General features: G+C 44.0%; 1 protein-coding gene across 1 annotated transcript in view; it reads right to left on the bottom strand.

Annotated features, from left to right (window-relative positions):
* Positions 1-12,712, bottom strand: part of Abca4 (ATP binding cassette subfamily A member 4) — a 136,038-nt gene that overhangs the window by 76,283 nt on the left and 47,043 nt on the right. Inside the window, exons 8-11 of the mRNA XM_023720317.1 lie at positions 9,991-10,231; positions 8,723-8,862; positions 8,036-8,152; positions 7,137-7,334 (exon numbers count right to left, since the gene is read on the bottom strand). Coding sequence (XP_023576085.1) covers positions 7,137-7,334; positions 8,036-8,152; positions 8,723-8,862; positions 9,991-10,231 — 696 coding nt within the window. The remainder of the gene's footprint in view (positions 1-7,136; positions 7,335-8,035; positions 8,153-8,722; positions 8,863-9,990; positions 10,232-12,712) is intronic.

The raw sequence follows: 12,712 nt of genomic DNA, 5'->3' as shown, positions 1-12,712 counted from the left end.
TATATATGTCAACACATTTCTGACTCATTAGCAGGTTCTATGAAATCCCTTCCTTGCACCCATGACCCCAGCTGACACTCTGCTTCCTTTTCCTTCCTCGTTCCTTTTCTGAAGAGGTGTAAAGTAAAGCTCACTGTTCCTGAGTCAGTGAGGGTCTAGCTCATGGTCCTTGAAACAATACGACACCCATAATATAGACTTCTACACTCTGCCTAACTCTCCTTGATACTTCCTTAGCTTCCCAATGAAAACTGTGAGTTACTGAATCAACCGAACAAGGCAATAGCATAGATAACTCACAAATATCTACACACCTGACTCCAGAGTGTGTTACTTGATCAGCAGCTTTATTTTCCTAATCTTACTTTTTCTTAGACTTAGCCTGACAAAGCATGCTCCCTGAGTACATTCTGGTTAGTTAGTGGTGGTATGTGGCCAGGCTCATGCAAGGAGTAGAGGAAAACTAGTTCCAAAAGTCTAGCTACTGATAACTCAACAAGATCAACACCATGCTATAATAAAGAGCTATGTACACATACTAACTGTGTTGACTGCCAGAGAAAAGTGGTTAAAGAATGCATGTTTTCAAGATAGGGGGAAAGGTGATTGCTCCTGGTCAAAGAACAATTTTATGCCTCAATCAGAGGCAGTTTTATATTAAACTTTGGCTGAGTTCAACTTCTCAACGTGCAACTTAAGATCTGAAATCTAAATATACTTTGAAAATCCACTGTAAACCCTAAATAGTATTCTATCCAAGGCAAGCCTAATCTTTTGCTGAACAAAGAAATGAAAGGGGAGAGGTGTATATGTTTGCTTTCACTCAAGGGTAGTCAGAGGAATGATTTATTAATTTTCTAATCATGATTTTCTCCACAAGTAGATAAGAATAGTCATGTAAGCAAGGGCTGGTAACATGGCTCAGTGGTCTAAAGCACCTACTTGGAACAAGCTTGGCAAAGCACAGGGACCATGGTTCGATCCCCCAGCACCACATGCCAGACAGCCCCACCCCCAGGTGGGCTGAGCTGGCCACACACACACACACACACACACACACACACACAAATAAATGTTTAAAAAATAGTCATGTAAGCAATGTATATAAATATATAAACATAGAAGTGTAAAATATTTCTCCACGTGAGGCTTCATTTGCCCTCAGTCCCCTTGGATGCAGAGAAGTGTGGGGAAGCCTGTGGAAATGACCTCTGCGGGCCAGAGAGGCAAGGCTGTCCAAGTGTCTACACACTCACTTTCCCCAGTCTGCTGACTGAGTCTGCCTCATTTATTATCTTTTCTCAATATATTTATCTGCTAAAAGTGAGGGTCAAAGGCAAGACAGGCTAGGGTTAAATGAGGCTGTAGGAACTTCTTTGGGGATAGGAGATCTGAGACTAAGTTCTGAAGTCACTGAGCCATTGTTCACAGAAATTTAGAATGGAGCCCAGAGCAACCCTCCCTGGAACTCTAAGCCAGCACACTAAGGTTAATATTAAGGTTGCTTTTTCTGGCTAATGTTTATACAAAGTGCTTGAATCTGAGAAAAATGTTCACCTCTCATGGTTGGGAAACAGTTCCATGGTTCAAGGGTAGACGTCCACGTGGTTCATAGGAACAGCTACTGTGTGAATGTCTGCACAGTGAGCCCAGACACTGTCATTTTATCTCATAGCCACCATGAAGGGAATCCTTGAGACCTGAACATCAGAGTATGTAGTCATAGGCTGGGCTAGGATAGGACATGGATGCGTTCAGTGCCCTGCTCTGTCTTTTTCTCATTGTGTCTTCAACATTGACATTTAAGTTTCCTCCTATTGTTATTTTGAAGGATTGGGGAGATGGCTTAGGAGAGTAAGTGCTTGCCTGCCAAGTGCGAGGGCCTGAGTTCAATCCCCAGTTCTGCCCCTCAAAAAAATCCTATTGTTATTTTGATTTTTACAGATAAGAAAATTGAGCCATAGAGAAAGAAAGTGACTTTTGCTGAGTGACACTACTAATAAGAAGCAGAGATCCTGAACCATTTGTCCTCAGGGGAGAGGTAAGAAGCTTCCACTCAACACATGTCTATAGGGGCACAGTGATTCCAGACAGATTTAGGGCCTGGGACACTCTCCAGGCCTCTCCAGGGATTTTCAGTAACAAGGGCTCTGCCTTCTGCTGGAAGAAGAAAGGATTTTTACCTTTTTAGTAATAGAAAAGAAAGCCTATTGAATTACTCTCATTTCCTATACTGACAGAAGACGTAAGGATTTGCTCTCAGTTTTCAGAACTTCTGTTACTTTTCATGCCACATTTATTGGGTGGCTTAATTTTCAATTTAAAGAATACATTAATTTCATTTTCCTTGAACTGCTCTTTTTTTTTTTTTTTTTTTTTTTTTTTTTTTGAATAGGTGGGGAGGTAGGCACTAAGGCTGGCCAAGGGGGAAGTGATCCAGTCTCTTTAATTACTGAAAAGCAACGTGTACAGCACCAGGCTCGCTTCTGCACCACACAGACACAAGACCCCCAGCAAGGTTTCCAGACATGACTGCCATGGAGAGGTCCTCACCTCAGGCTGGGGCGGGGGCTTCGCAAAGCTCCTCCAGGCTTCCCAGTGTTCAAGAACAAAAACAGAAAGGACCAGGAGGGACTGCAGTGGCGTGTGGCTTCCTTACTTCCACTCAGTTCCTCACCCCTGTGCTTTCCTCCTTACTACCCCCTAATGGCAAGAAGAGCCAAAACCACATCGCCATACCCGCTAGGCTTCTGCTGCCCTCGGAATCCCTCTTAGGAATTCCTGGGGAGGCCACGGACCCACGGCTATGGTGGCTTTGCAAAGAAGCCCTGGCAAAGTCCTCGTGGCAGAAGATGATTAGCAGCTCCGTGACTCCTAGAGCAACACCAGCCCAGTAGCTGAGCCTGACTTGCATTAAATTTGTTTGCATTTTGTTTAAAAGCTAATATGTATTAAATACTTTACAGTGTGACACTAGTTTGCACAAATTAGTCTAGTTACTTCTCCAAATAAGGGTAAATATTTTAAATACCTCCATTTCACAGACATACAAACAGAGGCACAAGTAGAACATATTTGCACTCAGGCAGCCTCAATCCGGAGAATGAATTCTTAACTATTTAAGTGATTAATATATATTAAATTGGATGTCTGGTTCTACATTAAGCAATGCTACCTGAGAAAAACTATCCTCTAATAAAACAAGATATTTATGTCATGATATCAATGTCAAGTTAAGAATAGGCATGATGGTTGAGCCAGGCATGGTGGGACATGCCTGTAATCTTAGCACCCTGGAGACTGAGGCAGGAGGATCACTGGGATTTTGGGGTCAGCCTGGGATACGTAATTAGCTCAAGGCCAGCCTGCACTACATAGCAAGATGCTATCTCAAAAAAACAAAACCAAATAAACAAATGTCAAGTTAAACAAAAGATAAGAAATATTCTTTACAGAACCTCAAAATACCATTGTGAGAACCACTGAACTCTATTCTGTAAGAATGAAGAAAAACAGCCCCCTTTCTGATCAAAGCCCCTGCACTGCTCCTGCCTGAACTGTAACAACAGAGGGTGAGTGCTAGTGGGCCTGGCCACACCACTGCATAGTATGGGATGAGCAGACAGAGATACGTGGACAGAGGCCAGCGTCAATGCAGTAATTTTACAGAGCAAGCTAAGGCCCCACAAGTCTAATAAGTCTGTGAATATACAGATTATTAGGTCTCTTTATCTGGAAATTTCAGTATTGTCCATCTGGGTTGATGCTTAACAATGTCTTGTAAGAAGCTGTCAAGACCACTCTTGTTAGGGCTGGCCAGATAGCTCAGGGACCTGAAGCGCCGCCTTGGGCAGAGCACAGCGCCCACAGCTGGATAACCTGCCTGCACTGCTGGCCCCGCCCCCGCCCCCCCCCCCTCCATGGCGATTGAGACTGGGCGTGGTGATGCGTGCCTGCAGTCCCAGCGCTTGCGAGGCTGAAAACAGGAGAATCACTGAGTCCAGTATACGTAGTGAGATCCTATGCACCCTGCCCTAAATTCATTTAAAAAAACAAACACCTTTTGAAAAAACAGCTAGAGAGGTGATAGCAAAATTTTTAGAGATCAGGCACCCAAACTATAACCCCAAACCGATATATTTATCACAAAATTGCCAACTCTGCAATTAAACTCAAATACTGAGGTTTTAGTTCAGAAAAAAACAACTGGTATCTGATTCCTGGCTGCTGGGGCAACATGGCTCGTGTGGCGACACAGGGTTCTGTGTGCCCACTGCAGTTACGTGTGCCATAGTTTTGTGACCTAGGGGGCATGTGCCACCACCGCTAGGGTTCTGGAGAGGGAGTGCCACATACCCCAGGGAACATACCCCTTGAAGACCCCTGGAGTCTCCAAGGCAGCAAGGAATCCTTAAGAGTATTGGCAACCCATAAAACCAGTCTTGGTCTTGGGAGTTACTTCCTTGAGACACACAGGGCCCCTGGGTGGGAGGCTTTGGTCCTGAGGTCTTTAGCTTACTTCCCTCCCCTATTTCTCAGAGCATCTTCTATCTTTTAGTGGTTTTATTATTTTTTTTAACATTTTTTGTTATTTTTTATGAATTCAGGGCAGGGTTTACAGGTGTACAGGGTCTCGCTTCGTAGATTGGACTCATTGTGATTCTCGTGTTTTCAGGCTCCCAAGTGCTGGTGTTGTAGGCAGCCAAGTTAGATAGAAATATTATAGGCAGTCAGGCAGGGCCAGGCCCTCAAAGGAGACAGTGCAAAAGACAAGCTACCTTACAACTGTGGGAGGTATGGATGCTCCTGCTGTGAGCCAGACCTAAAGCAAACAAATGCTAACCTCCCTAAAGAATAGCATCCTGGATTGATCATTACCCTGAGAAAGCCAAAAAGAATCCTTCTCTGATGGCTCGTTTTACATTCATGCCCTCTTGCTACATGACTCGCTTCCCCATTTGGTCCCAGACTTAATCAACTTTACCTGAGCAATGGTGCTTGTAATCTCATTGGTTGACCATAGTTTTATCCCACCCCACATCCACCTAAGTGAGTTCCTCCTTTCACCACCTTAGCCCCACATGGTTTTACACTATAAAAGTCCCTGGAAGAGACAGCTTCCCGGGGAACAACCCTCTTGGTCCCCCCTCCTGTCCCTCTTGGGCAGGAGCTTTCTTTCCCTCATTAAATATATTCCACTCATAACCTCCATTTGTTCCTAAAATTCATTCTTCGGTTTTAGAGAACACGAACTCGTCCAGGTCAGGTTGGGAGATCATTTTTCCCTATGTCATGTGGAAGTTCCCTATATCATTGGGAGGTCACCCACCTGAGATCAGTTTTTCTCCCTGTATCACTGGGATTACAGGTGTGTGCCACCACGCCCCATCTCAATCTCCATCTCAGCGCACCCTGGGGGTGGGGCCAGCACAGCACACTGGGGATCGATTTTAGTGGTTTTAGATGATTGGAGCCCAGGTTCCACCCACTAGTGGACGTTTTCAACTCTTAGATCTCCATATTCCCTGCTGTGAGAGGCCTAGAACTTAAACATCAGTAAAATATGCTCCCTGATGCTGAGGAACTCCAGTGTAGCCACTCAGCAGATGGACAAGATGACAGCTACCATGACTTAAGCTTGGAGAGGGGTCCAGAGATGTGAAGAGAGAGCCAGGGAGCATGGAGGAGTAAATGTCCAAGTCTATGTCAAAACCGAAAGCACAACAGAGAGCTGAGTCTCAATTAAAGGGTAGGTGGAGAAAGGGAAAGTCACTTCAGGTTTTAGTAGACATATTTTTCTACCTTGGGTTTCTATTTTTTGAGAAACATTCTCTCGTACTTCATAGTTATCCTGGTTCATAGTAATGTCCCCCATAGTGACCCAGGTTGCCCAGACAGAGTAACCCTCTCGCAGAGATGCAGAAACAGGTACAGGAATCAGCAAACTGGGGAAGTTTCTAGGTGCATTATTTGGGTAGCGAGAACGCCATTCTTTCCCATGGTGGAATTTTTCACATAAGGGTGACCACTGAGAGCTATCATCAGCTGAGCCTCCATCAGCTGAGAGAGACTGGGCACATGCTTCTGAGAGTGAGTCATCAAGATCTTCAGTTATGGGAGTGATGTGAGCAGATGTGTGCTTGCAATGTAACTCTGGTGTCAGCATCTGGCAGAGACTGGACCCTGAGTGCAGGGAAGAAGGTGCTAAAAGAGGTGAATGCCAAATCTTCTAGTCCTCAGATAGCTCAGAAAGCAAGGGATAGAGCTGAGAGATATTTAGGAGGTGAAGGGGACAAAACTAGATGATAGGACATGACAGGGAGCAGAGAGGTCAGCAGGGCCAGCTCGGAATACAGGCACACCCAGATTTGGATCCTGCCTGCTACACCCAACAGCTGTGGGATCTTATTTAACCTCTGGAAGCCTTCTGCAGCTGCAAACTGGCAATGGTCACAGCGCATATTTCATGGAGTTATGAGGTTTATGAAGCACATAGCACAACATCTGGCACAGAGTAACACCCAATAAATGATAGCTCTTGTGTGGAGACTGAAGAAGAAATAAAATTAAAGGTGACTCTAAAATCCTAGCTTGTGAATTTGGCAAATGTTGGTGTTCTTGACTGGAACTGAGAATGTAGGAAGGTAGGTTTGATAGAGAAGAGTCTTAAGCCTGTTATTTGGACGTCTTAAATCTGAGACGCCTGTAACCCCTGGTGACTGGGGTGTCCAGCAAACAGTTGGCCTCAAGACTTGAGGTTTGAGGTGAACCAGGCAATAGGCAATCACTGAAGTCACAGCAGACTGAAGAGAGCTGAGGACAGACACAGGCTACCAGGGAAGAGGAGCCGGCCAAGGAGTGAGAGCAGCTAAGAGGAAGGGAATGTGCAGAGGAAGAATGAGAAACAGTGGGAGGCTATGGGAATTGCTGCTTCTTCTGGAGGTGGGAATGAAAGTTTAAACCAAGACTGCTGACCCCTGGGGCCATCTTTTTTTGGGGGGATGTGGTACCAGGAATAGACCTCAGGACCTTGTGCTTACCAGGCAGGCACTTGTGCCACTGAGCTATATCCCAAGACCCCCGGGGCCTCATTCCAGGAGTCCACTGTGGCCTTTAGATAGCTTGTTCTCCCTTACCTCCAGGTATTGATCAGCCAAGCGTAGGAAGTGGTCAGTGATATTAAATATGTCTCTCCAGTCAAAGTCGGTCGTGTCGTCGGCCTGACCCACTCGAGGACCCTTGTAGAAGAAGTTTACTATGGCTTCAACAGAAAGGCCATCTTCACCAAGTTCTCTGTTCAAAAATTCTTTTACTGTTGGGTGTTCCAGGGTATCCTTGGGAAGATGAAATAAAGTTGCAGAAATTAGAAATTTCAAATAATCTTTAATCTTGTGCTTAGGCCATTTCTAGTTTTTCATGATTAGAGGTAACTCAGAGTATCCCCCCACGAACTAGTAAGTTTTCTCCTATTACAAAGCACATACCAGTCTCAGTCCCACTTTGTGCAAACACACGGGCCTCCAGAAGAAAGGCGAACACGTATGAAAGTGTATGAAGGGAAGAGGATGGGAAGAGGATCATACAAAATGATACAGAGGAAACTTCTTTTTTAATAGCTTTTGGTTGGCTCTCTTTGAGTTATAGAACTCATGTCTGTGTAGAATTTATGTCTTCTGAGTTTGCAAAGTTGCAAATGAGACTGGAAAGAACATTCAGCCATCTTTGTAGTGACTGAAATGACCCCATGCAGAGAGCCCCTTTGAATCCTAGATGCTCAAGTTAATTCATGAAAACAAGAAACCTCAGGGAACTACTGGTCTTGTGGCAGCTTTTAGATTCCCCCTGAATTTAAGAAACATTCTTGAATGACCCTGCTAAGTGACAGCTTCCAGAAACAGCGCCTCTGGTCCCCGCTTGTGATGGTTTGATCTAACTCCCCTAGTGACTGACTGTTTCTTGGGAAAAGGAAACAAACAGAGCCTTCCTGCCCCTGCCTCCCTCTCCCTTTCTGTCCTCCAATGGAAGGCATCCTTACCCTGACCATCATCATCTGCGTGCTGTTGTTAAAGAAGTACCAGATCTGGGGCCCCACTTCTTTCCAGGCTTTGACCAACTTCCTAACCCGCTCCAGTTCTTCAAAAGTTGAGTTGGCCTAAAATGAGAGAGAAGAACTTTTGGTTCTTAAACCAGTAATGCATAGGAAAGACTTCACAGAACTGTTTTTATTTTCCTGGTCTATTGATATTTCCCAGAACACTACCATTTGCCAGCCCCTGCCTGGATGGACAGAATCTAATTTGTCAGTGTCTCATAAGTACATATACTATTAATGTTGCTATTGTCTCAGAGCCTCATTAAAACTGTATTTGGACTCCTAGTGAGCAAATGCTCTTCCTTCCTATCTTTTTCTGTTCCAGGAAGCTAGGATTCAGAGAACTGTGAATGCTTCCTTAGGGATGTAATTCAAGCAGCAGAGAAGAAAATTTTACTGTAGGCTGCTGCAGAGACAGAAAGCCCTGGCAGGGGCACTGGTACACAGCATTTTTCTCATGGCTCTGGATGGGGGAGGAAACCCAAGAGTCCACATAGCCAAAAAGTGGGAGACTTGCTGCCAGAGCACATGAACACACACACACACACACACACACACACACACACACACACACACGCCCCTCTTCTGGGAGGTTTAAGGTATAAAGGACAAGACCAGCTGTGATCTTACATTTTTCAGTATTCTTCGTGCTGCAGGGGAATCAGGAGAGAAGAGGATTTTTCCCATCAGCAAAGGCTTTGCTGCCCTCCAGGCTATTTTGGTTAAAGGGTTTGACTCCAAGCTCTGGATCAGTGCATTACAAAAGGGTGCTGCAGGGAGAAAAGGGACAGATTTTAAAGAAACTCCCTGTTGTTATAACCCAGCATAGTCATTAGTGCCTCCAAATCACAGGTCTCACTGGACTCCACGCTGGGGGATTTGAGGAATAGCCTAAATTAGTAGGCTGTACCACACCAATAACAAGCTCATCATTAGTGACAAAATGCTACAGTGCTCCTCCGTAATGGCCTCATTGACAGGAGGCTAAGACGCCCAAGAGGAGCAGAGGGCTTTCTCCGATGAAAGGGAATGAATGGCCAAACAAGGCCCTTCTGGAATCTGAGCTTTAGTCTCAATAATTTCTCTTCAATTTACTGCTTTCCTGTGGTGTATCTATCTCAAGGTCCAATTCCTTTTGGTATGTCTCTTGTCATTTCAATTTTTAACCAAAGAGTCCAGCAGTTGTATTTCTTTCCTACCCCATTGTATTTTATCCTACAGGAGAAAAAAAAATGTGAACAATGATGTGCTTTTTGGAATGCTCAGTCCTACACACAGATTTTCACTGTGCTGTGTTTGTAAAAAAAAATTCCCCAGTCGTGGTGATTTGCCAGGGCTTTTTGACCTGAGCTTTGCTTGCAATTCTGGGTTGTCTCCTCATTTATCATTCTTTTTTTTTTTTTCCTCTAGAACTTAACCTCAGTTCAATTACATCAGTGGAAACGTCCTCTCTGTTCCCTTTCCAAGTGGGCCTCAGTGCTTTCAATGGCTTATATCCAGATTTTTTTTTTTTTTTTTTTTTTTTTTTTTTTAATATTAGCACCACTCTTTCTGCAAGGGAAAGCAGACTTTCTGGAAGAAGTGTCTTTGCTCACAGCCACTCAACAAGACCAAGATCAGTCACCCTCAGAACTGATTTTACTTGGAAGCGTTAATCAACATCTTAACCAATATTGGAGGTCAATTTGCACAGACCTCGACACTTACTTGTTGGGCTGGGTGTGAAGGTGCAGACCTATAATCCCAGCCCTGGGGAGGCTAAGGCAGGAGGACTGTTGTGAGTTCAAGACCAGCCTAGACTACAAAGTGAACTCAAGGTCAGCCTGAACTGTATAGTGAGAACATGTCTCAAAAAGACCAAACCAAACCAAACAAAACACTAAAATGAGAAAACTTACTTGTTTTTTTGTCGTAAGAATAAATAGGGTCTTTCCTTGTGGAGTCTATCCCCAGGAAGGCCTTATAGTTATTGTCTTCATACCAGTTGAAGGAGAACACCCGGGAGCCTCCTCCCTCTGGGTATCCACACAGGAGGTCAGACACGGTGCCCATGAGCTGTGCGAAGGTCTCTGGACCCCTGTTCTGCAGGAGGGGTCTGATCACCCACAGCAAGTCTTGAACACTTGGCCGATGAATGAACTAGGGCACAGAAAGGCTTTGAGTTTACCTTAAAGCAACCAGAATCAAGAGTTCCACATGTGCATGTTTGACTTCACATGTAAAAAAAAAAAATCCATCTTCTCATCAATCCTTAATACAACTGTGAAAAACAACAACAAAAACTCCTCTTGTCTACTGAGGGACAAAAAGAAAAGGATAAACCTTAAAGAAAATCAAAGAATAAATTCCAAAGCATTTTAATACTGCCCCTCTCTCTTATTTGAGTTCTTTGGGAGCATGTACTTAAAGCAAAGCAGAGATGATTTCACCCTAAGCTGCTTCCTATGTTCTGTTATCTCATCAAGATGAGAATTCTGGGGAGGAAATGGAAAATAAAACGATTGGGGAATGGCTCTCCTTAGAAAAGCAAGGTCAGGGCAAATTTCTTGGGCCAAATGCTTTAGAATTATTTTCCTATATTTGGAAAATTATCTTTTTATTAGATTAATTTTATCAAATGTGCTGAAATGTGTGGTTTGGGTGTGTGTGTGTATGTGTGTGTTTAAGATTCAAGCAAAAATAAGAGGAACAAAATCTGCATTCTTAGAACACTTCTCAAATTCTGTGTCAACTAGGAAAATTGTGCCGACCCTCGCCTTTCCTTACAGATGCTGTGGCTCTCGTGGGCCACTCCTTTGAGGGTAGATCTGTGGTGCTGCGAACGGGGATGAGGGCTGCCAGAGCTTGGTTCCCATAAAGCCATTTGGCTTTGGTTTAGGGAAAAATAGAAAGTTAAAACGATACTGCTTTTTCCCCAAGTACACCTTATTACTCATTTTCAAAGGCACTCGGGAATTTAAAAAACCATTAGGATTCAACCAGGTGTGACGGAAAACATTCTCCTGCTGCAATAAGTGATGTTTACCTGTCAACCTTCTCTTTGTCCACATGCCAACACTTGCCCTCAGAAACTGGCGATGGCCATGTGGAATCCACACAGTGAGGCACGCCTATAATCACAGCCCATGCTTCAGTAATAAAGTCGGAATCTCAGATTGCTTCAGTAACAGTGAGTCTTATTGGAAGAGGTACTGCTGTTATTATACTGCTTTTTTAATCAAAGAACTTAAGGCGAGGGGGCTCTTCTGGGGTCACATGGTCTAATATCCATCAATACAAACTGTACCATCTGCTTCAGCTGGGTTCGCAAATGCTTAGGCTTGCTGTTTAGACAAGCTGGAAATCTTCTGGAACTCCCACACAAAGCTAAGAGTGCTGATACATTTTGGGGAATTTTTACAGTCTTCATCAACTTCAACTCTATTATACTGATAAGAACTTTTTTTTTTTTTTTGCAGAACCGGGGATTGAACTCAGGCCCTTGCGCTTGCCAGGGAAGTGTTTATTCCACTGAGCTGTCTTCCTGGCCCCATGATAAGAACTTTTGAAATGCTATGAAGAAAAGAATGTTCGAGACTCCCACTGTAGCAGGTGGCATCCGCACAATGAGCCCTTTACTAATGGCAAAGCAGCTTTCCCACCCAGGTTGACCTTAGTTTTGTAGAAACAGATCCAACTGTGCAATTTTCCACCTTGGCTAAGCCCAAGTCAGCTAAGAGCACTAATGGAGGAGAAAGTTCGGGACAATTATGTTTTACCTTTGACTTCCCTTTCATAGTTTTTACCGCACTTGAAGAAAATGCTTGTTTCATGTCTCTCTTCCCCGCTGACCATGTAACACAGTAGTGGTGACTAGATCTGTTTGTCATTATGCCTCTAGCACCAATCAGCTACTGAGTGGAACAATCATATTCTTTACTGATTCTTGTGAAACTAGATTTTTTTTCTGTATTAGTTTTACAGGGTGTTCAGGGTCTCACTATGTAGGTCAGACTTGTGGTGATCCTCTTGTTTACAGCCTCCCAAGTGCTGGGATTACAGGTGCGTGCCACCACACCCAGTCTCAGTCTCTGGTCTCAGCATGCTCTGGGGACAGGGCTGGCACAGCAGGCCAGGGGATCAAACCCCCAACCCCTGTGTCCGCCTAAGCAGGCACTTTAATCCACTGAGCTATTTGGCTAACCCTCTTGTGAAACTATATGTTAATTAAAATGTGAATTTTTGGAACAATACATAAATGTGACCCTGGGGGGATGAAATGAGTCCATGGAGGCAAAACACTTAGAATAGTGCCCGTAAACCTCATATTAATGTGAATATTATTATTTATGGTATATATTTACATGGATTTGATTTTTTTTTTTTTTTGTGGAACTGGGGATTGAACTCAGGCTCTTGCACTTGCCAGGCAAGCGCTTATCCTACTGAGCTATCTCCCCAGCCTCTTCACATGGATTTTAAGACCATAAGAAGTAGAAAAGTATGAAGACGAAATATAGGAAGTGAAGCCATGTTGTTACGTTGAGCTGTGGGGGACTCAGGTCAATAATTTCTGACATTGCCAGTTAAACAGAAGACCCAATGCTATTATGGGCTACTGGACTCTTTTAGAATATTTTG

Source organism: Octodon degus, unplaced genomic scaffold (assembly GCF_000260255.1).
Source record: "Octodon degus isolate 3935 unplaced genomic scaffold, OctDeg1.0 scaffold00074, whole genome shotgun sequence".
NCBI lineage: Eukaryota > Metazoa > Chordata > Mammalia > Rodentia > Octodontidae > Octodon > Octodon degus.
The sequence above is the reverse complement of the archived record's forward strand: the minus strand, read 5'-3'. Positions and strand labels throughout refer to the sequence as shown.